Source organism: Symphodus melops (assembly GCF_947650265.1).
Source record: "Symphodus melops genome assembly, chromosome: 19".
Classification (NCBI taxonomy): domain Eukaryota; kingdom Metazoa; phylum Chordata; class Actinopteri; order Labriformes; family Labridae; genus Symphodus; species Symphodus melops.
This window is the reverse complement of record NC_136709.1, coordinates 3,812,657-3,839,731: the sequence shown is the minus strand read 5'-3', so window position 1 is coordinate 3,839,731 and position 27,075 is coordinate 3,812,657. Positions and strand designations below refer to the sequence as shown.

Here is a 27,075-nt window from a genome sequence, read left to right as displayed (position 1 = left end):
TTAACGTTCCTAATTAAGACATGTAGTGATGATATTTTATGTTTACGTCTGTAAGTAAAGAGCTGCTGCACTCGTCGTGTGGAAGAACTTTCTCTTACGGTGTTTTTAAAGATCTGATGTCAGGCAGCCGTTTTAACATGGGAAATCATTGACTCTTACATGTTTTGAAAGAATAAATGTTTGTCAACTGTTTACATGTTCACATCTGTTCTGTTTTTATTTGTCTCGCGCTGCAGTGCACTCCCCTGGAGAACTGACCTCGCTCTCCCCGCTAAACACACTAAAATAAAAAAAATAAATCATTATCTATACTGAAGGCTACATTTTTTTTGTATCTTGTTTTAAAATGTTCCTCTCACATGAATTTAGTGTATTACCTGTACTTGAGTTTGACGAGTCTGTGAGACTGCACTCAGATAAAAGCTCTACTGGAACAAACCTGCAAACCTGACTCTCCAATCAAATCCAGGCATTACCAAATATGGATAAAAGAATATAAGACTGTCAGGTAGAGAAGTGTGTAAAATGTGTTTTTTTAATTTTTATTAAATAGAGTAAAACATGTCTGTAATTTAGAGAATTAAACACCATTTGATTGGAATATATGTTTCGGATTTTTGCCAGGAAATAAAAAAAACAAAAACTTTGGCAACTTAGCGTGAAAAATAAAAGCTTTACAGAAAAAAACAAACAAAACAAAACAGGATAAATGTTTTAATGTTGGAGAACATAAGGCCGATAAGAGAGAGGCTGAACGTCTCAACGCGGGCGACCAACCTGCACATCCTTTCCTGCACATTTCCTCCCTGTCTCTCTCTCTCTCTCTCTCTCTCTCTCTCTCATTTCCTCCCTTTCTTCTCTCTCCTATCAAATATATATTTTTTAAATGTCTTCAGTGCTAACATAAACTTTTATTATTAATCAACCTGCTGTGTGAGATATTTCTTAGTTTATTTGTTTGATCATTAAAGACGTCAGCAGGAAGTGTAGTGTTTTTTATTCGTAGTTGAGAAACTCATAATCTCTGTTTGTCCTTTTTTGCTCTCTCTATCCACACCTTCACTCCTGATTTATGAACTTTAGTTTTACACTGCTAAAATAATAAAGCTCTGTAATCTTATCATTATTCTCTAGTCCCCACATATTAACAAACATCGACTGATGTACACTCTCTTGCGAGTCATTGTATTTCCTGTGCAGTCGATGACATGAATAAAATCTGATTTTATAGTCACTGTGCATGTTCAGTCAAATACTGTTGGAGCGACTTTAAATATGCCTAATATCAGTTAAATATAGAAAAACTAAAAACACAGTAATCACTGCTGTCCAGTGACAGGGATCAGTGGATTTAATAAATTCAATCTCAATTATATTAAAGTTATCGTTTTAAAAATGAACTATTTTAATTAAGTGAATTTGTTTCACTTTAACAAATAAACAAATATATCAATTTCATACCAGATATTGTTCATCTAATATTAAAGACTGAAACACCTTTTTAAAAAAATCAAAGTTTAAAATCCTGAAATGTGACTTTTAGAAATGATTCAATTCAAAAGACATTCAAGGACACAACGTGAACTCCGTTTTTAGGAGATATCTGTCAACATATCTAAAGTCTCACCTCAATTACAGACAATTACACTTTTTTACATCAGCGTCTTTCAAGTGAAAATAATTCATATTTCAATTACTGATTTTTAATTAGATTTTTTTTTCACATATTTAATGCTGTCAGAACTGCTTGGCACACAAAGGGAAAAAAAGGAATTTGAACCATTTCTTCTGAACTTGAATTAAACCTCCTCACACTCTCTTTTTTCTTTTATCCGGACAGCTCTGAAGGCGTGCCCGAGCGCTGCATTAGTCACAAGTAATGATTACTGCTTTTTAGTACTGAATCTTAAGAGAAGGGTGTCGTCTGATTTTAAGTGTCGTGATGAATCGAGGTTTGCTGCTGGGTGCAACACCCCGAGCCTTTTATTATCACGTGTTGAACAAGCGTTGCAGTTTTTGCCTGCATGCTATTATTTTTGTATAACGTTTTTTTTTATGAAGTTACCCAAGTGTTCATTGTCATCAGTGGTTTTTTTGTCGAGTGTTTTGTGCGAGCTAACCACACAGACTTTCCCCAGTGTGAGTAATGGCTCACAAAGCTGTGCCTTAAATACGCTTTCCTAACAAAACAAACGAGCCTTTAAAAACCACGAGAAACAAAAAGTTGTTTTATTTTGCGGCGAGCATGCGTGAGTGAAAGTGTGCGTGAGCACTTTTCGATCAGGGCTTGACAGAAGCGTGGATCAGCGTTGGCCTGTGAGCTCCTCAGGTGGACATCAAAGATAATTCCCCTCTCTATAAAGCTCTTCAGCCGAGTATGTGGGCTGCGGATCAAAGAGGGTCTGCACTTTGTTATCCTTAAGCCCCCCTCCGTTCTCCCCCCTCTTTACCCCTCAGCCTGAGCATGGCACAGTGAGACCACACACACACACACACACACACACACACACCTGTGGGGAATGTGTGCCAGCTCTAACCCTACATGGGAGGGTCACGTCACGGCTCCTGCTTGCCTTGAATAGGGGGTCTGAGGATCCGATCCACTCCCTTTCTTTTGTGATCTGTCAAAGTGAACAATGACCTTGGACAGTTCAAAAATAAACCGCAGAGTGTATCGGTGCTTTCAGAGCCCGCAGCCACCCCGGAGCTGTCGGATGCCAAGAGAGAAAAAGAGCCGCTCTGTTAGTCATCGGCTTCACACCAGGGCAGGGAATCAATCTACCTCCCCCTGTGTACCAGAATATATGAGAACGTGGAATTATGTCTCTCTCGCTGTCTGTGTGTATCTGCTTATCAAACACGCACACACACACACACACACGGATAACACAAACAGCATCTATATTTTAAAGCATATGCAGCAGAAAGCTGTTGACATGTTGGTTCTGTTTATAGGAATATTATATACGTTTAGGCAAATTGCCAAAGCGTGAAAAACAATTTGCTGTTATTACTGTCATTTTGCATGTTTTTACACTTTTTACTGACTGGGTGTCTCACTCTTGTTCTTGTTAAATGACGGACATTTTTTTTTTTTTTATGTGAGGTATTTAGAGGAAAAGTCGTCTCCTGTACTTGTATGTAAATCTTCACAGAAACTTTTACACATTTTCTTTACACTTGTTTAACAATCAGGAACGTTCATGTTTTAATGAGCTCTCTCTTGAATGGATGAAAAAAACGCTCCAGTGTGAGTCACCAGGGACAAACAATGTGTGTGGAATCCCATTAAAAAGCTTCGAAAGACTCCAGCAACTTCAGGGAGAAGTTTTTACAGTAAGACGACAGGAGAGACACACACATGTGTATACTTGCACATCATGAAGTAGGGTGCATTTCTTTTAGTGCTGTATCTTCACCAGCCATAAATTAGTGAGGCGACCTCTTGATACTGTAATACTGTAAAAAAGGCCCAGTCCTCTTTAGCCTGTGTTTAGCTGTGAGTTTTGACAAATAAAGGCAGGGCTCCATGAGAGGCCGGTCTGGAGATCAAATATGCGTAGAAAGAACCGTTCAGCAGGTGGGCATGGATGGGCTGTCTCACAAAGATCAAATGAGAGACTTTGAAAATTAACATTTTAACCATATCCTACAAGTGTGCACAAATTGAAGTAAAGGCCTGTCTCATAGACGCCTGTCGCACATAAAGGCAGATTCATTTCAAAGTAAATAAAATCAACATAAACCCAGACTTATAAATGAAGTTTGACTGTAACTCTACTGAATAAATAACTCCACTGTCCAATTCTAAATAAGTAAATATAGAAACAACGGGGAAATTAATCCATTTAAAGCGATTCGCTCTGCCTGCTTGAAAACATTGTATCTGTAACTTAAACATTATAACTACATTATATTTTCAAAATAATTACTGTTTCACAAAGTGTACAATTTCTTAAAAGTTTTTCCAGCCTAGTGACCTGATGTACAGAGGCTTTAGTCAAAACAAGTGACCCAGGGTCCAAGAGGGGGTTCGATCCCTCGCCACATATCCACGTGACCTTGAGCAAGAATAAACCGCTCTCGCTTCTACGTCGGCGCTGTGTGAACGTGTATGAATGGGATTAGTTAATACTTTACATCACATCAGTGTGTGCATGTGAAGGTGTTGAAGCGCTTTGAGTAATCTGAAGAATAGAACAGCAATATACAAGCTCAAGTCCATCTCCCATTCATTATCACTCTATCTCCCCACTTTTCATACTCTACCACTGTCCTCTGGAATGAGGAAAAAAGCCCAGAGAGTCTTTGCTAAAGCAACACGTCTACTCAGAAAACGATCTTAAAGCCTGTTCTAAGAGAACGAAGGATGAACCCATAAATGAAGCCACTCATATTCTATCAGAGTAACGCTGATAGCATCGACACGATTAAAGGAGTCATTCACTACTTTTTCAATTCATGGTTAACGAGAAGCAACTTAACCCTGTATATTGCCAGAGAAAACCTCGCTCTCCAGCTCATCCACCTGTGCAGCACTGACATGACTACATGTACCAGGATGCATGAGCTGCAGCTTCGGTCTCGCTCCGTTGCACGGACGCAACATTACAGCTGACATCTGTGTGTAATACAAGGAAAGCCTATGGTGAGAAATCAACGCTGAACGAGCCCGTCGTACACGGATGCGTGATAAATGTTGGAGAGCGACTGACCTGGACACACAAAGAGCGATGCTCAAACACTGCACAAGTCTTCAGGTATACACAAGTACTAACACAGTATCACATTTAACCATCAGTAACTGATGAATGCTCCTTTCAACTTGTGATTAACTAAAAAAACTTTTTCCCCATTCTCCCTGTTTTCCTTTTTGAATTGATTGAAATCTTACTGATAATCTAATTGTTTCTCTTCGTCTTCACCGGTCAGAGGTTGGAATATTTCTGTGTCCTTTGCACCGCTGCATCATATATAACATGACTGTTCCTTCATGACCTGACACTCTTTAAAAAAAAAAAGACATGTTGTGCTTTCGTCGACTCTCCCTTTCATGTCCCCACACCTGGCTGCAGCTCCTCTCCGCCCTGCATCACCACATCAAATACAAGCTCCCGGGCAAACGTACATCCACTTTATCCCCGAGGAGGCGGCTGACTCAGCCAAAGTGCACATCTGCCTTGTTGTTGTTACTACGATTCCCATCTATCCCTGCCCTCTTTAGACTCATCTGTCATCACCTGACAGTGAAGAGGCCATGACAGTAGTTTTTACCGTAACAGGGGTGGAGAGATACCTGCTTTACGCTTCATACCGGAGGGTTTACATCTGTGGATAAAGGCTTCAGCTGGGTTATTGATGTACAGGCAGGGGTCATGACCCAGGAGGGACGGTTCAATCACTGTGGAAAAGGTTTGTGTGTGTGTGTGGGCGCTCAGAACATGTCAAGCCTCTGATCTTCTCGTTTCACAGAAAACATGAGCAGAACTACTCCTACGTGTAGTCTCATACTTAAACAGGCAACCACATGTTAATGTAAAGGCAGCGGAGCATGTTATCAAGTAACCATCATTCATGTGCGGCTTTAGGGATGACGTGAAAACAACATATTCATATCCAAGTATCAAGCCACTGAGATGGAGCGGTTCAACAATGCTAGCAGAGGTGAACCTAACTTTGGCCACTCTCTCCTTTTTTAAAGTTTTTTTTTTTTTTTTTGGGGCGGGGGGTGGGGGGGGGGTGTTGGTTTTATTTGATAGGACAGTGAATAAAGTTGGAAACAAGGGAGATAGTAAGTGGAATGACATGCAGGAAAGGAGCCAGAGGACTTGAACCCGAGCTGCCCGCTTGGAGAACTATAGCCTCTGTACATACTGTAAGGACGCGACCTAACCGCTAGGCCGTCTGAACTCCTTGACCTCTTCTTTTCTTTGACTCCAGCAACCATCGCAGGATCTTTTTCAACACATCAGTTAGTGCTCTCTTTATGGGCCTTTTCCCTCCTATAATTCAAAAGAGAATCTTACAAGCAAAATGTATGTCAACATCTTAAAGCGGTTGTGTCTGACTGCACCCCGTTTTTTACCTTTATTTGACTTTAAAGTGACACAGTGCCCCCAATAAAGTGGGTTGATGTTTTTTGTGCTCTCCCAAACTTTAATGTTGTGAAATGGTCGAGATGGATAAACAGCATGTGCACCGCGCTTGTTGCTTATATTGTAAAGAAGTATGCAGGATAAGTATCCACAGTATGTTGCGTAAGAACAAAAGAGTTAACTGATGCTTGATTTCATTGCAAGAACAGTTCTGTTTCTTTCTCTCGGCTCAGGATATCCTAAACCTTGAACTGAGTCACAGGAACACATTTGAGACTCCGTCAGTTTAAAACATTTAACATCAGCGCAAGAACCTGTTTCATGCTAGTCTTAGAGCTACAGTAATGTTAGCTTTCATTACAAGATACACAAACCTGAGTCGTGTACTTTCACTAAAAACGGTGCAAAACCTGCTTTTGTGAACCTCAGAGTAAAGGTTGAGCATTTAAATCAATTTCTCGTAACATCTCTAGACCAATACAGGCGAGCCGAAAACATGATTAACATCAGTTATTACTTCAAGTGGTAAACATCTGTCAGCTGAGCATCCTTCACCTTTACCTCTGAGTGTAATTGACAACCATGTTGCAACTTCTAATCATTGTCTTTTTGTTGTTGCTTCAATTCAGCCGAACAAAACCTGCAAGCAACCCAAGATGTTTCAGAAAGTCAATCATCCACAAGCACAAAGTGAGTGTTAGATTGTGAACCCCTTTTTTTGTTTTTTTAATGTTTGACACGGAGAGTTTCAAATATTTAAAAAAACCTGCTAAATAAAAGTAAATAACACAGTGCACAAATCAATTTTTTAAAAAAAGCAAAAGAAAAACGGGAAAAGAAAAATGTCCTCGGCTGGGAGCAAAAATACTTTTCATATACCCCTCTGTGATATTGGGAACACCATCCTGCAATCTCTTGACGCTAGCTACAGCTAACACTATCTTCTTCAACATTTGTCACTTCAAAGAACAAAAGCCTTTTTAATTCTACGTCTGTTTGACATCAGGAACCCTTTTTACTCCCAACCTGTGATACTACGAAACACCATTTATATTCACGCTTTAGCTCAAGCAGTTAGATACAGCTAATACAACATGCAACATATACAAGCGTCCCTTCAGAGAGCAAACGAGTCGGCTGCTGGTGTGAAAAGTGCATATGTGCATCATGAGAGTTCAGACTTCTGTTCAGTACTGTACTGTCATACTTGTGTTCGTTTGTTTTTTTTTCTTGCATCCCTTGTGATTGTGAGTGTAGGCATGTGTGAGAAAAGCAGTTATTTTGTGCTGAAGCTTAAATGATGCTGTGATAAATACTGTGAGCTAAGTGTCTGTGTGTTTGTGTGTGTCTGTGTGTGTGTGTGTGTGTGTGTGTGTGTGTGTGTGTGTGAGAATAATCACCTCAGATTCATTACAGCAAAACACATCCGAGGCTCTGTAGAAACCTGCATCCAAGTCAGGAATGGCGGGCGCTGGGTTGAATATTGTCTTGACTGCAACAAGAGATCAGAAAGGGATACTTTTTAATGACCATGTGTCAAATATCTTAATCTCCAGGTCACTGAGGAGAACATGCACTCATTATAAAAGTGCAATTGTTCTCAATTATATGGTTGGTTACAGATGTCAGCTCGGCTCTTAAAGGGAAACAATCTTGACTGTGTCCCTCAGTGACACATTTTACAGTCGTGTGATGTTTCTTTTTTCCATTTGCTAAGCTCTGCTGTCAAAGTCTGGCATTACCTTAATTAAACTTTCAATAGGAACAAAGGCTGGTGGGCTACCACTGAGGATTGCTCTCTCACAGCTAAAGCTCAAGTGAATAAGCTTCTATTAAAAGACACCTTTTAAACGATTAAATTAGCATTCCCGGTAAAAGAACATTGAAGAAAGAGGAAGAAAAAAAAAAAAAAGGTGCCGGTGGAAATGGCCTTACATCCTGTTTCCTGTGATACGCTGTAACCCCTGCGGTTCCAGGCTTGTGTGCATGAAAAAGATTTGACACGAGGTATGTAACCCTAAATACATGTGTGTCAGTGTGTGGGTGAGATGAGTTGTGACCCTTTCTGTGTTTGTCGAGGAGCATTAAGAGAGGGAGAGGGAGCAGGAGTGTTTGTCAGGAGTAATCCTCTGTACGTGTTGCACATCACTGTCTCATGCATATTCATGAGCAGAGAGCATTAATGCATCTAATACCATGATTTCTGTGTATGTGTGAGGATAAGCCCAGCTTGACGAAGCGATTAATTCTGATATCTCTGTGTATAAAATAAAGCCTTGTGCAAGTGTGTGCGTGTGTGTGAGGGGTATATATGTTCAGTGTTGGTGACATCAAAGTCTGTTGTGCTAAAGTGTGTAGCGGTGTGTATGTGTGTGTGTTTGCGTGGGCACATAAGAGAGCAGCTGCGTGGGTTTGTGCAGGGCTTTGGCCACCTGGCGCTTTGAGGTGGAAGCTGGGCTGCTCGCGAGTAAAAGTGGAGATGTCTCTCCCTCTCCCTGTTTCAACACACACACACACACACACACACACACACACACGCACACACGCACACACTCAAACTGCATACCCATGTAAGCTACAACCATGTCACCAAATAACTGACACTCTGCTCTTGCTAACTCTTCTCCTCTTTGCAGTTTGTCAACTAAATTGCACCTCACATTCCCTCGCTCTGGTTCCAAGGACAACATCTGAAGGAAATGTGATGCCTCACATTTGCAAAAAAGGAAGTGAGTCCATTTTCATTTCTCTGTCTGTCTTTGTTACTCATATGTACTTTACCATAAAACTAATAGCCAATCAAGCACAAAAAGCCCCTACATTTGAAGGTCAAATTGTAAGATTGAGAACAAACAATTGTATTTTTAGGAAAGTGAAAGCCTTCCTGTCCAGTCAGAAGCACTGACTCTTCTTGATATCAACACATATTTCTTCCGGATGTTATCTGCTGTGGTTGTTTTTGCTTTAAACAAACGGTGCCTGTCTGTTTGAGCCTGATTATATCTGCATGGACATGCCAAACCCTTAGTGAACGATCATGTGGTAAGAGATGTAAGAAGAGGGGTAATATGTTCTGAAACAATGCATTAATAAATCTCCCTCCATTCACTTTAATTATTAAAACGCAGAACTGCTTTCTACGACAATCAGAACGCCACCCTCAACATCCTCGTTACACTTTGTTTTGTTCATACACCTTCGTCATGTCCCTTTAAATCCACTGTTGTTTGTTTCCTCTCCGTGGTCACATCTTGTTTTGTTTTCTTCTGTTTTTTTTATTTAACATGCAGTGCAAGGGGACACGTGTTAACACAGTGCTCATAAATGAAGCTTGATAGCACTGTTAATTATTCTAAGAGTTTTTTGTTTCATTTTAACTTCAGTGGCGTAAACATACATCAATCAGTCATTTATCGCAGCACTTAGCACAAACTGCACTCTGTGTAAACAGAGCAAACAAGGAAAGTATCACTGAATCATGGAGAGGGCTTACTCATGCTGGACTTTTGTAAATAATCACACGATCATTTGTTGCCATGTACAGAACTAGTAGGAAGTACAATGTTGTCCTCCACTATCTGCTCCCTAATTTGCCATCTGTGGTGTTACCACACTGTTTGCGTCACTCTTGTCACCGCAGTGCAAACGCATAGACCTGCTGCTTCTGAAGTATACATGCAATAAGACTGCTGAGGACGGAAGTCTCTCAATATGCACGCAAGAGCAGCTTGTGAAAAATCCCTATTAAACTCATGCATGCAGGGATGTGCCTCTTTGATGCAAGAAGCTGCTGCCACGGACGTCACACTAACCAGCAGGTCAGGCTCAGGTTGCTTTGTTTTGCTCTCCAGGTGTTAGTGAAACCACACAAACACACACACACACACACACACACACACACACATACACACACACACACACACACACACACACACACACACACACACACACACACACACACACACACACACACAAAACATACACACACGCTCACAGCTGCTGGGACAGATGTGGTAATACTGGGATGTGTGCATACTGAGTCATGTCTGGCAGCAGACTTTGTGTGCGTGTGTGTCATGACTCTGTGATTTTATTTCTGCATTGCACTGAGGTTCAAAGTCTGGTTTCAAGAGAGTGCAAAAAAAAAAATATGGCAGTTTGTTGCTTTGGTCAATTTAGGAGGAAAGTTAGATGGCAGACAGAGAGAATAAAGACAGATCACTCACAATCTTACATGCATGCACACACACAAACAGACACACGCACACAAAAGAAATGAGTCATCAGCAAGTGTGCGAAAGGGCTTTAAGAGGCTCTAATTGCATCTGATGAGAAATATAAAAACTGCTTTTTGCACAGACAAGGAAGAGGCGGAGGAAGACGGAAGAGGGAAAAAAAAGAGTGAAACTTCACAACTCCTGCCATTTCCTCAGCTCGAGAATTGCTTTAATTCCATTAAGTTGTCAAAATTCAATGGTAGATGGCAATGAACTAAACATACATAGGGTGTCTTTTTCTCTAAAATAATTACATGCAATCTCAATAGGTTATCTTGACAAGTGTTCCTGAGAGCTGGCATCCACAGCGCATGTGGTTTGACGGTGACATTTATGTAATTTAAGCGCCGCTTCACCCCTGCGTCATTAAATCCTCGCCGCCAAACCCATTAACACCCATTCTCTCCAGAGAACTTCATTTACGCAACGCTCTGCTGTGGCAGCGCCGAGGTGGCATCTTCGCCAAGGATCCTTCCTCGCATTGCTTCTCTCCTGGCGCCACATGCTGAGCCTAATCCCGTGGTATGGTCGACACGGCGGGGAGGGGGTCTTGGGGGAAAGAGGGTGGCGCTCAGCGAGGCCATCTGGGTATCCCATCTGCAAAGTCGGTTATGGCTGCGACTCTTTCATTTCCTGGCAGCCGGCAACAAGCGATTACAAACGATCGGCCAGGATGACATGGGCGAGAGGCTCCCCAGACGTATCTGATGACGCCGAGGCGTGCTAATAATAGGAGGCTGTTAAGAGATGATGAGCTCCGTAGCCTGGTTATCACAGAAAAGGTGGAGGGAGGAATGGACAGAGGGAGGGTGGGAGTCTAAAATGGGTTATGTTCATGCAGATATACAAAGATCCTGCTTGCTCTTGGTAATGTGTGTTGAGTCTCGGTTGATGGTATAAAAAGTGAGCAGCAGGGAGACAACGAAAACTTGTGAAGATATTGGATTTGTCAACTTCTCACACTAAACATGATGAAGAGATCCGAGTCTGTGGGACGCCAATCGAAGCAAACACAAACGTCTAAAGACTGAGACAATCCACAGTAATATTTCAAGGTTGGCGTCTTGATGCTACAGTCCATCCGATGAGTGTTCGATCAATCTCAGCACTGCCACGCCAGCTGAGCTGATTTGACTTCAGTCCTTAAATGTGATTCCATTGACTGTGATTAGCTGCCTCTCAGCTCCAGCAGTCCGTAACCCTCTGCATCAGATACGCAAGGATTCTATATCTGCCGGATGCATCAGCAGGCCGCATTGGATGCATGCTCTACCAACTGAGCTACCTAACGCTTCAAGGTTCTTTTTGACCAGTTCAATCAACAGCTTCACACGTTTTGGAGAGAAGGAGTGCTATGCGCGTAAATTAGCTTTTGGCAAAAATCCCCAAGATAGACAGTAATAACCTATATGAAAGTCTGCCATGATGCAGTAAAATACTGAATGACAGATGATTCAGTCCATTGTCTTTTTGCCCTACTTATTTTTCTTTCCACAAAAAACAGCATTTCTCACATAAACAAGATCTAATGATAGTGAGTTCATGCTTCAGGTTTCCCTGATAAAAGCTGGTTGGTTCGAACGACACGTATTGAAGATGGCATGTGAAGCCTGTTTCCATAGTTGGTTGTTGAATCTGGTTGCATTTACCAAAAATGATGAACGTAATTTCATGAAGAACAAGTGCGAGAGCTCAAGAGAGCACTCTGCTTTTTATGTCACCGTCACAAAGCAGACCACTTCCTGTAACGAATTCCCATGTTGGTTGAGCTGTTGGTTTCAGAAAGTACCCCTCATATTGCTCTGAACATATACAGTAACCTGTAACCTGCAAGTGTAAAATGTTGGTTTGGCCACAAAAAGTGGGCTTTAAATATTTTAAATTCTGCTACCATTTGGATTATTTTACATTTGTTGCTGCATTTATGGAACTGGAGACTGGTACACACCTAATGTAAATATTCACTTTTTAAGATGTATTCTCCATCCTGCACTTGTGCTCTGGAAATACCAACCTGACACTCACTGACCTTTGTTCTCCTGAGCCATTTGTAGTGCCAGTAAGGATGTCTGCGGGCAGATCTCCAGCTGGCACACCAGAACTTTTGCTTGTTTGATGGCTGGAAGAGCGTTCTGCAGCTCGTCACTGGCCAGCAGCATGTTCGCACCGGCCACAATCACAATGGCATTCTCCCCTGTGGAGACAACAGTTTGTTGACATTTTAAAACCATGGGAACTCTTTACTCATAAGTAATACTAGATATTTTATACATTTTAAAAAAGCTAAAACAGAATTTCCAGTATTCCGCCTCAGCCTTTTGCAAAGTTGAGTGATATTTTTTATACTTTTTCAAGTTCCATCTAACTTTCTTTGTTCCACTTGTTTAGTTCATAAAAAGTGTCCCATTTAAAAACACATATTATCTTAATTTTCTACAACTTCAAATAAGTCTCAGAGCTCCCCAAAACATAGTGTAGTAGTAAATCCACTCTGATCCTGTGTTTGAGCATGCCTATAAGCCGTTCTATTCCAGCCCTGCTCAGAACAGGCTGTTTCTGTGTCTGTAGCTTTAAATGTAAAGGTTGACACTGACCACGCCCCTATCTGGAAAGGCCTGGGTGGCAGACTTAGAGGGTAGAACAAACACCTAGATGCGGGAGTGTCAACTACTTGGGGGAGGGATTACTGCCCTTTGTGATGTCACAAGCGGAAAATAATTGTGGGTTTTGTAGACTAGGGACACATTTTAGTGTTTGAAAGATAAGTTGATATATAATATGAAGTGTGTTTAGAATATTATATGATCTTTAGGTCACTGGAAACTTTTGTCTTTTAGACATCTTCCAAATTTTGGAAAAAACCCTTGAGTTTTAAGTTTGAGGCAAAACAATTCTGACATAAAGGTGCTTGTTTAAGTTCAATATCAACCCTTCACAAGTATCCAATATTAAATGACATCATGATGATTAATACTTGAAATTAAACCATTTTTGCCAAAACAAAATATAAAGGGTTTTCATGTGAATGAAAGATAACCTTTTTTCCCTTGACTATTCATTTAATATATTAATAAAAGGGCTGAACACATCCTTGTCTTTTCTCGATAATGTTAAAAAGATTGGACACATTGTCTAATTGGTCAGTTACTCTTGAATGCAACACGATAATGATCCACTTTCAGGAAGACCTTAGCCTTCTTTCAAAACATTGAATATTTAACTGCAGTTACTCATAAGATGGTACATTCATGACAACATAAAATTCATTTCCATAAGCTGACTGTTGAGTTGTATCATGATTTGTAAACTCTTAGACATTAGCAGCCTTGAACATGAGAGTACTCCGTAAGGTTCGGCACACTTTAGCATTTGTGTAGGCATCTGTGTGGTGCATAACTAGAGATAACAATCAATGGAGCAGTGGTAAGACAATGGTGGCATTGAATGCATGAACATACAGTGTGTGTGTGTGTGTGTGTGTGTGTGTGAGGGTGTGCACAGTACACACATACGGTACGGTACACATGCACTTTTTTACACCATTTCCAGACCTCAAAGAGCTTCAGTATCTCTGCAGGATGCTGTATGCTAGCACCAAAACATTTACCTGCACTGTTCACAATGATGGAGGCGGCTCCTGTGGCTGCATCAGAAGTCTGTCCCACAAAGTCTGATACAGAAATGATTAAAGGTTAGAAGTATCATTGGTTTGTCTTTCTTCCAAAAAAAACAAAAAATCTGTTACTTGACAGGAAACTTTACAAAAAGGAAAAAAACCTGTATTAATTCCATGGAGGGCACTTGGCTCAGGTAACTGGTTTTTGGCTATAAAGTTGCTACAAACATCGAAAGTCAGATGTTTGCATTGGGCCAAACGTTTTGAAACAACCCTCTCTTATGAATCAAAATACCTAAACTCTCATTGGCTCCACACATATAAGGAATATATCTTCTCCAAAGCCTATAACAAAAAGGTTTTGAATAAATACACATTTAAAAAAAACATTGGTTGGATTTTGAACTTCTCCATGCACCATGGAAAAGGCAACCACTCTGGCACATTGTGCAAAAAGCTTGAAACCCTACCTGTGTTTACACCATTGTCCTTGAAATTCTGGATGTAATTGTCTCCAAAGAAGTCTTTACCAACCTAGAAAAGATTTAAGGCAAAACAACAACAACAAAGAGAGTGTCAAGCAGGGTCAGACTTGGTTAGCGGCAACTTTTGAAAGTGGTATACTCAAACCTCAGTTGGGTTGAATTTTCGTGTGCCCTGCCAGCATACTGGCATGGTGCCGCCGCCGAAAATGTGAACAAACGAACACACAAAGTCAACAAACGCACACACACGCAAACACACGACCAGCTGCGCCAAGCCTTCAAGACACGATAACCCCGCCTTCCCGCCTCTTCAGGCCCACCTCGCTTTCGTTTTCCTTCCCTCCTTCCCCTCTTCCCCTGATCCGCACAGGGATGTCCACATCTGTAGCTACTTTGGGTTGCGGAAGGGGTCCCCACCTTGCCCTGAGGCGCCTACTTCGAACCCACGCTTTCTAAAAAACGTGCCAAATCGCGGGCACTTCAAGCTGCCTGTGATAATGGTTTGGGCTGGTATTGGCTGCTTGGCCCCAATCGCTTTGAAGAGCGGCCTTCCGTCTTGGATGTTTTTGACAAGCCCGGATTTCTATTTTTGGGTTCTCCCCATGCCCGGAGAGCTCCTCCCGCACTGGGTTGTTATCGATCGGGTCTCTTTGTTCTGAAAGAGGTGGGGCTTCGCTGCTTTTGTGCTCAGGTTGAAAGGCCACACTGAGCTTACTGATTGGAGACTCCAGGTTGCATGGTATGGGAATAGGCTTTTTTGAAGGTGCACAAGCGTGGGTGGGCGTATGCATGTTGTATGCTATTGATCAAGAGAAAATGAGGCACGGAGAGTTGATGTTGTGAAATGACTGAAGTGTGAACGATGCCATAAGGTTTTTGTGAGTTGTTAACTCGTTGGTTTGGTAGATGATTGCTCATTATTCGTACTGAGTAAGAGATGGGTGAGCCAGAGGTTGGAAAAGCACTAAAACTGTTTTTTCTGACACGCACACTTTCAGGCAAACAAAACATAAACAAAAAACAAAGCTGTGTATGGTGCTCTACCTTGCAGACCATAGTGGTTTTGGCCCCCAGTCTTGCAGCCTGTATGCATTGGTTGGCCCCTTTCCCTCCGAACCCAATGAAGAACTTGTGACCATGGATGGTTTCTCCAGCTTTGGGTAGCCTTGGTGCCTGGCTGAGGGTAAAAAAGAGGAAACGGGCACATGAAAATATCTTCCCTTGCAAATGAACACATTGGTAACAGGTTGATGAATAATTACAATACCTTTCCCAAAAGTAATGCTTGGATTTCAACCTGGTTCATTTTTGTCATTCCAACACTCAAACAGATACAAGTTTAGAAATGCGGCATCAAACTTTAAAAACTGTTTTATTTGGCTTTGTGAGTGCTCTACAGAGAAACCAGGGAGGGATGGGAGATGTCAAAATGTGAAAATAACCCTTCAGGGCCAGATCTTTCTGTGGTTAAGCTTTATTTATCACTGGAAAATGTGCAAAAAACACAAACAGGAGGTTTCTGTGGAGTCTGCTGAGGATTTTATCTTTTGGTCTTGTGGAGGTATTTCACTGAGAGGTCAACAAAATGGAAACACTGCTAGAAAGAATTGATTATATGAATTTTTCCCAACACGACGGCAGAATTTAGAATCCCTGTCAGAACACAGCTAACGATTGCTTCATCACTCCAAGAAGCACTAGATATTTTGCCCAGACATTCAGTAAGTTATGCCCATGCAAGTTGCTCCGAATTTTGCAAATGATGCAACCAACAAAACCCATAAATGTCTCAACTTGTGACTGGCTGCCCAAGTAATGCCTGACTCATCAGGGCTGGGTAAAGTCCCGCCTCTCCCCTCAGGGTTGATTTGCCACAGGTGGGTGCCCCCAGGAGGAGCTGTCTGTTCCCTCATTCTTCCAATCACAGATTTAGAGTGGGTGGTGAGTAACTGAGTAACATGGGTAGAGACTACAGACAGCTTTCTACTGTACGTCAGAGCACTGTGGTCTGGCCCCGGGCAGAACTGGCCCGGGGCCAGAGGGTTTGCGGACGGCAAAATGTTGTCATAAAGTTGTTTTTCACCCTGTTGTTGCTGCTTTTTTGTGTGCGCGCGTGCGTGTGAGAGTTTGTTCGTGGCAGGTGTGCTATTACTGTAAGTTTACTCAATCCCAGGATTTCCAGTAAGTGAGACGCTGGTGGCAAACACTGGAGGTTGTTATAAATGTTGCTGTTTTCGCACTGGCGTGTGAAAACACTAAATTGCCCAAAGCTATAACAGGATGCAGGGTCAGTGAGGCTAAAATGTGGTGAGAAGCAAATAGGACAAAGGACGAGCACATGTTAATACACACGCACACACACCTCCTCCACACACACACAACCACACACACACACACACACACACATTACCTATTCTAGTTGGTGCAGCTGTCCAACTAAATTTTTCCCAACTGTGTCACTGGCGTGTGACTCTGTGAAAAAAAGGACTCTGTGCACACTCACGAAGCTATCAGGAAGCTTTGTGTTGTTGTTGGATTTCACCATCTTCATAAAACAACATTTTTATTAATGGAATGATAAGTCGCACAGTAAAAAGAGAGTTAAAAATAGTTGTTTTTCACTGGGTAAAAAAAAAAAAAAAACACCCCATGGACAAAAAATAATAGACTCTCAATAGCTGGTTAGCTTAGCTTAGAACACAGACTGGAATCATGATGAAACAATCTGGCAGCCCCTTTTAAGCTTCACGTTCTACACTGCATACCTGGTTTGTTTAATCAGTCACTGTTGAGTTGCCATGTTCACAGTTTACAGCAAAACTTCAAGAAGGACAGTTAAACACATAAGCAGTGCTTTTTATTCAAACACACCTCGGTTTCTGCACAACATAAACAAAGATAACCCCAGCTTATGTGTGAGAGAGGTGCTGATGGACAGATTTTGAGGTACTTGCCAACGTCTTTGTGCTAAACAAAGCTAAGCTTATCAGCCATTTGTGGTGGTTTCAGATGCTTCAAGCCATCTTTCTTATATCTATATATATATATCTAAAAAGCAATTTATGTCCTTCATTTATTCCCTGACTCATTTGCTTATTTGGTTTTCACCCTGCATTATTGCTACGCTATTACTATTTGCACATAAATACATAAGCCTTCAGTCTTTCATTTATGGGACCCTCTCACAATCTTTAAACTCATACAATGTTAAAGGGTTAAGAGTACATTGTATATTACAACATTCATAATATTCAGGTCTTTCTGGGGAGTAAATTATACACTTTGGAAAAAGTGAAGAACTTCTACATTTCAAGCTAGAGCCAGGAGACAGATAGCTGTTTAGCTTATCTTCAATTACAGATTGGAGTTAGCTAAAAAGTTGCAAACTAACACTTCCTGATATTGGTAATGACAACAGTGCGTCTCTGTTTGTTGCTAGCACAATGTTCAATCTATGCTAAGCTAATCTTATATCTGCACAACACATTAGCAGATTTCAATCAGGAACAAACTGACTCTTAACAATTCAAAGTCCTGCAAAAGTTAAAAAAGTCAAACACAACTTTAGAGTTAACCAACATGACAGACGAGGGGAAGGAAGAATTGGCGACCATCGCTTAAGGACTACTTTTACTGAGGATTGACAAAAAGAGAAAATATGGATGAACGGAGGAAGTTATGCGTAATGTAAACATTAGCGTGTTTCCTGAAGAGCTGAAGATGAATGAAAATGAATTTTCTGTGATTGTTTCCTCCATGAGTCAGCTTGGTTGCCAGTTGGCTGGAGTTTTGTGCTACGTGACAGACCACAAAGCAGTTGCTCATCTGTCCCCGGAGTTTCCTGCACACAACAGGATATCAATTTGATTTGCAAATGATGTAGCCCCTTCCAGATTGGCTCACTTTTAACACGTCACAGAAAAATCAGACAAGATACACATTAGGAACCATAAAAAAAATCTGGATTTTGCTTCTTTTTTTTTTTTTTTCAAAAGTAGGGAGTTGGGCTCAGAGTGCTCGGTTTATCTTGTTGTGTATATCGCCTGTAAGTCTTTCTCTGAATCCACAAATCTTATGCTTATGTTGCACTTTTCATTTTGTTTTTGTTTTACCTTTTCCCCAAAGATGCTGCGTCAAAAAGAGGTTGTGTTGTACACATAGACAGCAAATGTTAATAGCCGAATATGAGGCAGGGTTTAATCCACTATACCGCCCCCATCTTGTCAGCGACGCGCCTAACTAAGGATAACATTTATCATGTTCCCCATACAGTGTGTGTATGTGTGTGTGTGTCCATGATGAACCAAAAGACAGTGGCTTGTTGTGTGTCATATTTGCCGTTATCATAAAAGGTGCTCTTTCAAATGTATTACATCAAATGTGAATAAGCTAAGATAATCCTTTATTCATCTCGCAAGCGGAGATATTTACAGTGTTACAGCAGCGAAGCAGGATAGCAGAAGAAAATAAAATAAAAAAAATTTAAAATAGATTAAATATAAGTGTAGAAAGAAAAAATATGCATCAAAACAATAGATACACCATAAAACAAGCATAAAGTCCAGATGATTAGGTAACACATTAAAGCTAACATCTGGCTGATCACCACCTGAGGTCAGATCACTAACAGATAACATGAACAAATTTCCAAATTCTTAAATAAACCCACCCACGCCGACTCATATCCACTGAGACACTTGGCTATTGTTGTCTGTGGTGAGTGCACCAAACAAACAGGGCACTTATCAACCTCGGTGCGTTTTCTCCCATGGAACCAAAAGGCTAAAGCAGGTGTTCAGTGACGCGAAATGTTTGCTTTGAGGCTTGTCTCTCATTTCCCTACTCCTGCATTTCTATTAAAGTCATTCCTCAGCTGTTGGTGAGAAACAAGGGGAAGTAGAGTTGGGAAAAAAAACTATTTCAAAAGGTGTTTTTTCTGAAGTTGGATTTGTGCGCGTTTTGCCAGATACAAAGAAAAATCCCAAATTAACTCAAAACTTGAAAAAAGGAAGGAAGGAAAATCATGAGCTCAAGATATTCCTTTTTTAAATCTATAATGTATAAAGTTATAAAAGATAATTTTAAGAGACTGCACAATATTAGTAATCACAGGACTTGTTATGACAAACTTCAGCTTCAGAAGCTTTTCAAGCCTTTGCACCACTTACATTTCTTTGTTGTCATTTTGTATAATTTCTCCTTGTTCATAGAGGTCCGTTTATCTGAAGCTCTAAATAAATCAGGACAAGGACAGGACTTAAAGAACAGCTAGTGCAGAGACAGCATACCTTGCATGGACACGTTGAGCCACTTTGCTAACAAGAGGTTCAGTGTCAGAGGAGGACGTGGGCGTTTATTTGTGTGTGGTCAGACCATTTGTGGGATACTCGCGCATGTTGCTATTATTCCCTCGATGGTCACCAAAATGGCCTAAAGCAGCAGATATAATGAGCCACTTATCAACTTATTCAGTGTTTGAATTGGTTGGTGCTTATGAAACATCGCAGCTTTGTTTCATGTTTTTTTTTTACATTTACATAGAGGGAAGCTGGAGTGATCTCAGTCACATCTTCTGGCTTTGGACATTGTGTACTGCAGAATAAAGCATTGGAGTTGTTATTCAATATGATGTGACGTAAGTAGCTGGTTAAAAAAGGACAAAACAGCATTTCTCTTAAAAGTAACACTGTGGAAGGGGTTGTGAAAAAAGAGCGGTGGCATTATCAATCAGTCAGTCAATATTTATTTGTATAGTGCCTGTTCATAACAAGTGTTATCTCAAGACACTTTACAAAGAGCAAGTAAAAGACCTTACTCACTGACATATTACAATGACACAACGTTAATCCATCATGAGCACTAAGCAACTTTAAGCAAAGTTGCAGTGGCATAAAAAAAAAAAAAAGAGGCAGAAACCTGGAGCAGAACCAGACTCGTGACCGGGCTCATAAGGGTTTGATAAAATGTCCCCCTTCCACTCCCAAAAAATATGATTAACCCAATAAGAAAGAGGGCTTATTTTGTTTTATCTGTAAATACAGTTCAACCTCATCGGGCCTAAATAAGGCCATAAGGATTAAACTATTTCAGGATGTAAAAATGAGGTAAAAAGATCACTGAAATACACAGAGGGACAAGTGGAAAATGAGTTAAAGTTCATTCAAAGGGGTCAAAGGACAAGCAGGCAGCACACAGCACAAACACATCAACACTTTGGACCCACCTGCAGACTTATGACTACAAACAGTCCAAGCACTTTGATAGTCTCATCTACTGTGGTATCAAATACAATAAAAACAAGAGAAATCATTGAGTAAATAAACAAACAGGAAGTTGTGAAATAATGCTGAACAAACGATAGTGACGTATTTTGATTTCTTCATGTTACCGCACCAGTCAGACATTTAAGACATCCAGTCTACTATAGAAGATCGTACAAATCAGTAATAGTGTTATTTAAAAATCTTTTATGCTCATGCGTTGGCTTGTGTACCGTGAAAACTACTTTTCTGGATGTGTTCTGTAACTGTTTTCTTTCTTTGTTTTTTAGCTGATTTTTCTTCTTTTCCACCCATTTTTATTTGTTTCTCTTCTTCTATGCTGTGAACTCGACGTCACTGAAAATGAGGGAAACCTCAGTTTGTTCTGAGTTAATATAAAGGTTTTGGTGTAAATCAACATTAAGTATAGAAGGGACCAAAATATGCGAGTCTGAGTGGAAAACCACCGAAATGAAAGGATTAGAAAGGCATGTTTCCTGTGTTTGTTTCTTGAGTAAACTTAAGTTTATGTAATGGAGACACTCGGTCTCTTTCTCCTTCAAGTGAAGCAACAAAGAGTCACAGAGTCAATCCCTAAAGTGAAAACATACAGAAGCACTTTCAAACAGCAGACAGATGTGGCAGTAGGGGGCACTGTATGGCTTTGACAATGGGTTAAAAATTCTGAGATGCTCTCCTCCTCCATGCAGCGCACACACCAGAGTCTGACTGATGCATGTTGAACAAAACATCACAAAGAGCTGTGATACACATGCATGAAGAAGAAGACGAAAAAGAGGGGGAAACACAGAAAGTGTTAGTGTGTGTGTGTGTGTGTGTGTGTGTGTGTGTGTGTGTGTGTGTGTGTGTGTGTGTGTGTGTGTGTGCCGCTGCTGTCTGACAGTTAATTGTACTTCCACCCAAACACTGGCTGTTCAAGACAACTGGATTTCTAACTTCAAAGTCAAGCATATCACTTTGAAGGGCTGTGAATGTCTTCCAAACCGCCCTCCCCTCCCCTCCCCACGTTCTGACCTCCATCCAAAAAGCCCCAACCCCACAAACACACACACACATACACACACTCTTTCCAAAAAACAGGCCATTTCCCGTTAGCTTATTAGAGTCTTAATTGACAACTCCTGCCCTTCAAAGCACACACTCACTGGTTGAATTGCTAATGAGCAACAACATGAATACCCAGCATATGTTTTGGATAAGTGGGGGACTTGGGAGTGACAATGTGACAACTTGAATTGGAGTGTGCACTTGCGAGAATACCATGAAACTTTCCTCTTCCCACTGGGGCAGATTGTGGTTGTTTATTGAGCTCGCCATTCGCTGGCAGCCAGGTGACATTTATCTTTTATAGAAATATAATCAGAAGCAGCATGAGAAAAGCTGTTGCATATACTCACACAACACTCTCCTTCACGCTGACAGAAAAGACATTCACTTGGCTGGAGCCCATGAAGACTTGACATTACACTGTATTCACTTCATGTGTCTTTTCAGATTGTGTCATCCCTCACAAAAGGTTTCGATAAATGAGGGTGACAAATTGTTTTCAACCGACCTATTGTGCGCGAGTTGATGACTAACGATTTGTGGGAATGGATCCTACTTGGCTCAACAGATCTCACCACGTACGGCGACGATGATGCAACTCTGACATTTCAGCGAGCAGCAATTATAACAGATCATCTGCACACTTTGAGTGTTTGAAACCTGCAGTCCGCTTCCCCATTGGGACGGTCACACCTGCATCAACTGTCACTGACTTACATCAATGATTGGCCGTCCAAACAATGCTAAGAGTCATTGATGAGTCTCAATCTCTAACAACGTCCAGTATTTTCCATTTTAAAATCAAATCCTTTGGTAGAGTCGATTTTCAAAATGCATCCTTAGATTGAACAAGCCTTATGTGATATCAAGACGCAAACAACTACTGCAGATAGATTAGCCTTACATCCGACACATGTTGCTTTGTTGCTAGGCTCACTGTTCACTCAGAACTCCTTAGAAAACATGGTTGCCAAAAAAAGGAAGTAAACTCATTCGTTATACCCCTACTCATATTGTTTCCCCTTACACATGACTGTGTAAAGTAGATTGGGACTCCAGTAGCGCCAGCATATTGAGTACAGCAGCTCAGCCACTTCAGACTAAATATATATATCCTTCATTAACCGTAAACTTAATTGACATTATAGCGATGCAGGGATGTTATTTTTTTTGTTAAAGCAACAGTTAAATGCATCATGAAGACATACATGCAGACTATGTGCCTGCAGGGTTTTAAAGTATCATGCAGTGTGTGATAACATTGTTCAACACTGCAATAACCCATACGAAGCTCATTAAATAGCCTGTTTATTATAACTGTTTTTAAACCTCCCTGCAGTTCTTTATGTATGGATGATATAGTCTAAGGGTGTTTGATAGCCAGTTTTTATCTGACTGCATCTTAATGGTGTGAGAGCGTGGCCACTCCAGCTAATGGGGACGTAGTGCACATGCTGAGTGAGAAGGACATTGCTTGTTTGCATAAAAACGACTTCTCTTTTTTTGCGTGCAAAAGTTTCTACACAGACCCTGAAGTAAAAAAACAAAAACAAAACAAACCTGTGTGCAAAAGGCTTTTAATTTTTCACATCACAATGATCTTATCTTTTGTGCACAAGATTTTTTATTTTTTGACTTTTCAGGACTTCGGTGTCTCTCTAAGTTTGGGACTTTCCCAAAGTGTGCAGCTCAAGTCATAAATCTTCCCTTAGCCTGCCATCTCATGTCTGTTTGTTGATCACAGCAGTGATCACTCCTTGCTAATTAATTAATCAATCACTTGAATCAATGAGGTGCTAAGAATGTAACCCCATTCCCTTTGAAACATCCAGTGTGGATAGGAAAACCATGATGAATGTGTTTACTGTTCTATACCTTCATGAATATGTTCATGTTATATGACACGCTTTGTGTACCAGACAAAGGGTCAGTACTGCGGAAACATAACTGTTAATCTAAACTTCTTTTTTAGTTTTTGACCCATTTTTCTCCAGCTCTGGAAATAATAAACACAATTCCAAACATTTGTACTTAGCGAGAAACTTTTACCCTGAAACAGAAATCAATCTCGAGAATTCACTTTGGGTCTAAATAATACAATTTCCTGATAATCTAAAAGCTCGTTGACACTGGATGTCTCTTCCCTCGACATTTAGGCTTTTTAGCACCAGAAATGCGAGGCGGTGACATTATCTAAGTTTAGAACCACTTCCTCTCTTCTTGTGAAGACCGGCCTCTTCAGTCCATTTCAAGCCATGGTGGAAAACACCCATCAGCCCTTAGGCCACATTTTCCACAAGCTTGCATGTCATAATAAATCCCTGAAGGAAAATTGTGGTTGTGGTGGTTAATAATAATAACGGGAATTGGGTTTTAAAGCAAAGGGAATGAAGCACTTCTGTATCAGCCCACCCTTCATGAGCTGCACACAGTGAAGTTTACAAAGACAGACTAACCACTAAGACTTCTCAGTAATAGTCCTTCACCGTGTAAACCATACGTCTTTCTTTTCTTTTAAGACCAAGGTGAATAAAAGTTGTTTTTTTAAACCACATATGCATTAAGCAAAGCCACACAGGTCCAGACCTATACTTTATGAATATGTTTCTTAATGTGGTCTTTGAAAGTTTTTAAATATGCTGCTTCCTATTGAGCCAAACCAAAAGGAGCAGAGGAGTCTCCTGCACCCAGAATGGACCGAGCCTTTGCATAAAATGAAAGGTTCATTTCATTTCAGGGAAGAACACAAAAGTATTGACCTGATTAGATTCACTAATAGTAAGTCAAGGTTAAATAAAGGTTTGTTTACCTACCTCACCAAATCAGTCATACAGGAACCAACCACCATCACGTCCAACGCCTCTGCACTCATTATCTGGTGAACACACACGTGTTATTTTTACAGTGACAACGCTCTTTAGAATTCTTCATTGGAACATCATTTTTTCATGATTTCGAAATGGAAATGTTCAACAGTTGACCAGCCTTATGAGTAAAGCCTATTCATTAACAAAGCATTGCAGGAGTCCTTCAGGGCACATCAGGCAAAATATGTAAACTGCTATCCAAACCCATCCAAACAAAATCCATTTGATATTATTTATCTGCCACATTAGCATGAGCTTGACTGAAACAAGGACGAAGGTAAAAATAGGGCATTCATTGCTGGCTGAGTTGGAAAGGTTCCAGTGTTATTGGGGGTGGAGGGGGGTGGGGGGTGCAACACGACGTGAATGTACCTCAGCCCAGCAAAGTCTATAATTAATTCAATCCTCTGCTTGTATCAGAGCTAATGCTAGTGTGTTAATCTCCTCAAATCTCTGCCTAGGCAGCAGAAGATTTGGAAAGCCTGCCCGCTGGCTGCAGGATGGCTCAATTCTCTCTCCCACATCTTGCAGTATATTGTCTCCTCTCGGCAGGCATGCAAAGCTAACCTAGAACTCTTAACGTCTGCGCTGCAGGAGAATTGTCTGAGATCTGAACTGATTTAGTAAGTGGCTGACCGCCCTGCATGAGAGTTTGCAAAATTTAAAAGATGTTAACTCAGTTATAAAATATAACTTTACCAAGGGTCCACGTCACCCCCCGGGGAAACGGTACGTTTGCATGATGAATGAATTAAAGATGATTTAAGAATTGAGTCAAACATCTTTTAGCATTAAAACAAAGCATGCACTCCATACATTGAAACAACTTAGTTTTAATGCAAATCACAACTGCACACAGTGGGTTCAATAACTTAAACAGAGCCATTAGCAAAATCCAAAAGAGACTGGGGTTGGTCCCCCTTTCAAAACCTTCCAGATTTCTGTCTTTGCAAGTCTGGTGGGCAGTCATGCGTTTTGCTCGATAATGATTGGTTTTACAATAATATTCAGAAGTTCAGATAATGACTGTAATCAGCAGAACACTTACACTAAACCCATTTCACCCCAACATCAGCCAAACAATGTCTGCACAAATGTCTTTCATATTTGCAGTTTCATATTTCTAGTTATACAAGAACACTAAAAAGACAACTGTAGACGTTTGTTGAAGTAAACCTGTCATACATAAATAGCACAAGTACAGGTTGGAAAATAACACACAAGACATGTCATTGTTGATATTCTAATGGTGACTAAATCATTCTGGCAATAAAAGTGGAATTTCCCAGCTCTTCATTAGTCACATACACCATTAGTCTTCATGTACATACTTTCATTTTTACCTCTGGGCCCTAGATTTATTTTCACGGAAGATGCAAACATGGTTTTGTTTTTCAACATCTGGGATCAGTGTTTAGCTTTCAGTTTGATTCCATCAACACAGGAAACTTGGACCAACGCTGTTATTTGGTTTGCTATTATGTTAGTGCAAACCTTAATGAAGACATGCAATTAAAATTCAATTTAATGTACTATTAGGCTTAATTTTGATAAATGACTCACTTCAAGTGATTTAAATACAGGGAGGGATGGCGTAAAATGTTAACACAGCTCAAAGCTAAATGCTCCTCCATTAGCATTTGCATCATTTAAGGACTTTTTGAAGAATGAGCATATAGATGAGGAAAAAGGGCTTTATTATATAATTATTAAATTAATGAATGTACTTCTGCGAGAGCAACCTTCCATCAGCTCTTGAAGGTGCACTGTGGAGATTTGGTAGTGACATGTGAAAGCTGTGGATACTCTAAAGCTTAACTTGGGTCCCTGGAACACTGTTAAAGTAAAAGACTACCAGGACTGTTGAGGGCCCACCACCTCATAACTTCTCTCAGAGCATTTCATCTTCAAACAGTGTTACAGGGGGAACATTTTCCTCTGAGGAGTGTTTGTGTAGAGGTCTGAACATTTATCACAGACTCTGTCCACTTGTACAACTTTCACATTTCTCTACTAAAACTCCAGAGTGCACCTTTAAATAATCCATAAATTATAAATATCAGAGGAAGGCTACTAGAAATAATTCTGACTGTTAAATGACTTTAGCAGGGGCTCTAGTATGATGATAAACTAATTTAACTAATGCATTAAATAATGACATAAAACATACATAGCAAATATAACATTAACATGTTATAGCGGCTTAATGAACATCATTATATGCATTTAACTCTCAAATTGTCCAAATGCAATCTATCTATAACTGCGTATAATCTTATAAAATTATAATAATAACCTCATGTTAAAGAAGCGACGTGTTCAGTGTAACATTTTACAACTCTGGGAATGTTGGAAAAACCCGTCAAAAACTGAAATAAAATACGTAACAGCTTAATCAGACGACCAC

The 27,075-nt window shown here is 40.5% G+C and overlaps 1 protein-coding gene across 2 annotated transcripts in view; it reads right to left on the bottom strand.

Moving 5' to 3' along the window:
• The window catches only part of rbks (ribokinase), a 39,837-nt gene that overhangs the window by 12,557 nt on the left and 205 nt on the right, over positions 1 to 27,075 (bottom strand). Inside the window, exons 1-7 of one of the 2 annotated variants that reach the window (XM_079368973.1) lie at positions 26,965 to 27,073; positions 24,615 to 24,676; positions 15,518 to 15,650; positions 14,459 to 14,522; positions 13,980 to 14,042; positions 12,402 to 12,566; positions 7,496 to 7,587 (exon numbers count right to left, since the gene is read on the bottom strand). In XM_079368973.1, coding sequence (XP_079225099.1) covers positions 7,496 to 7,587; positions 12,402 to 12,566; positions 13,980 to 14,042; positions 14,459 to 14,522; positions 15,518 to 15,650; positions 24,615 to 24,673 — 576 coding nt within the window. In that variant the 5' untranslated portion in view covers positions 24,674 to 24,676; positions 26,965 to 27,073. Of the gene's footprint in view, positions 1 to 7,495; positions 7,588 to 12,401; positions 12,567 to 13,979; positions 14,043 to 14,458; positions 14,523 to 15,517; positions 15,651 to 24,614; positions 24,677 to 26,964; positions 27,074 to 27,075 lie in introns of those variants that run through there. The other variant, XM_079368972.1, reaches the window with a different exon arrangement.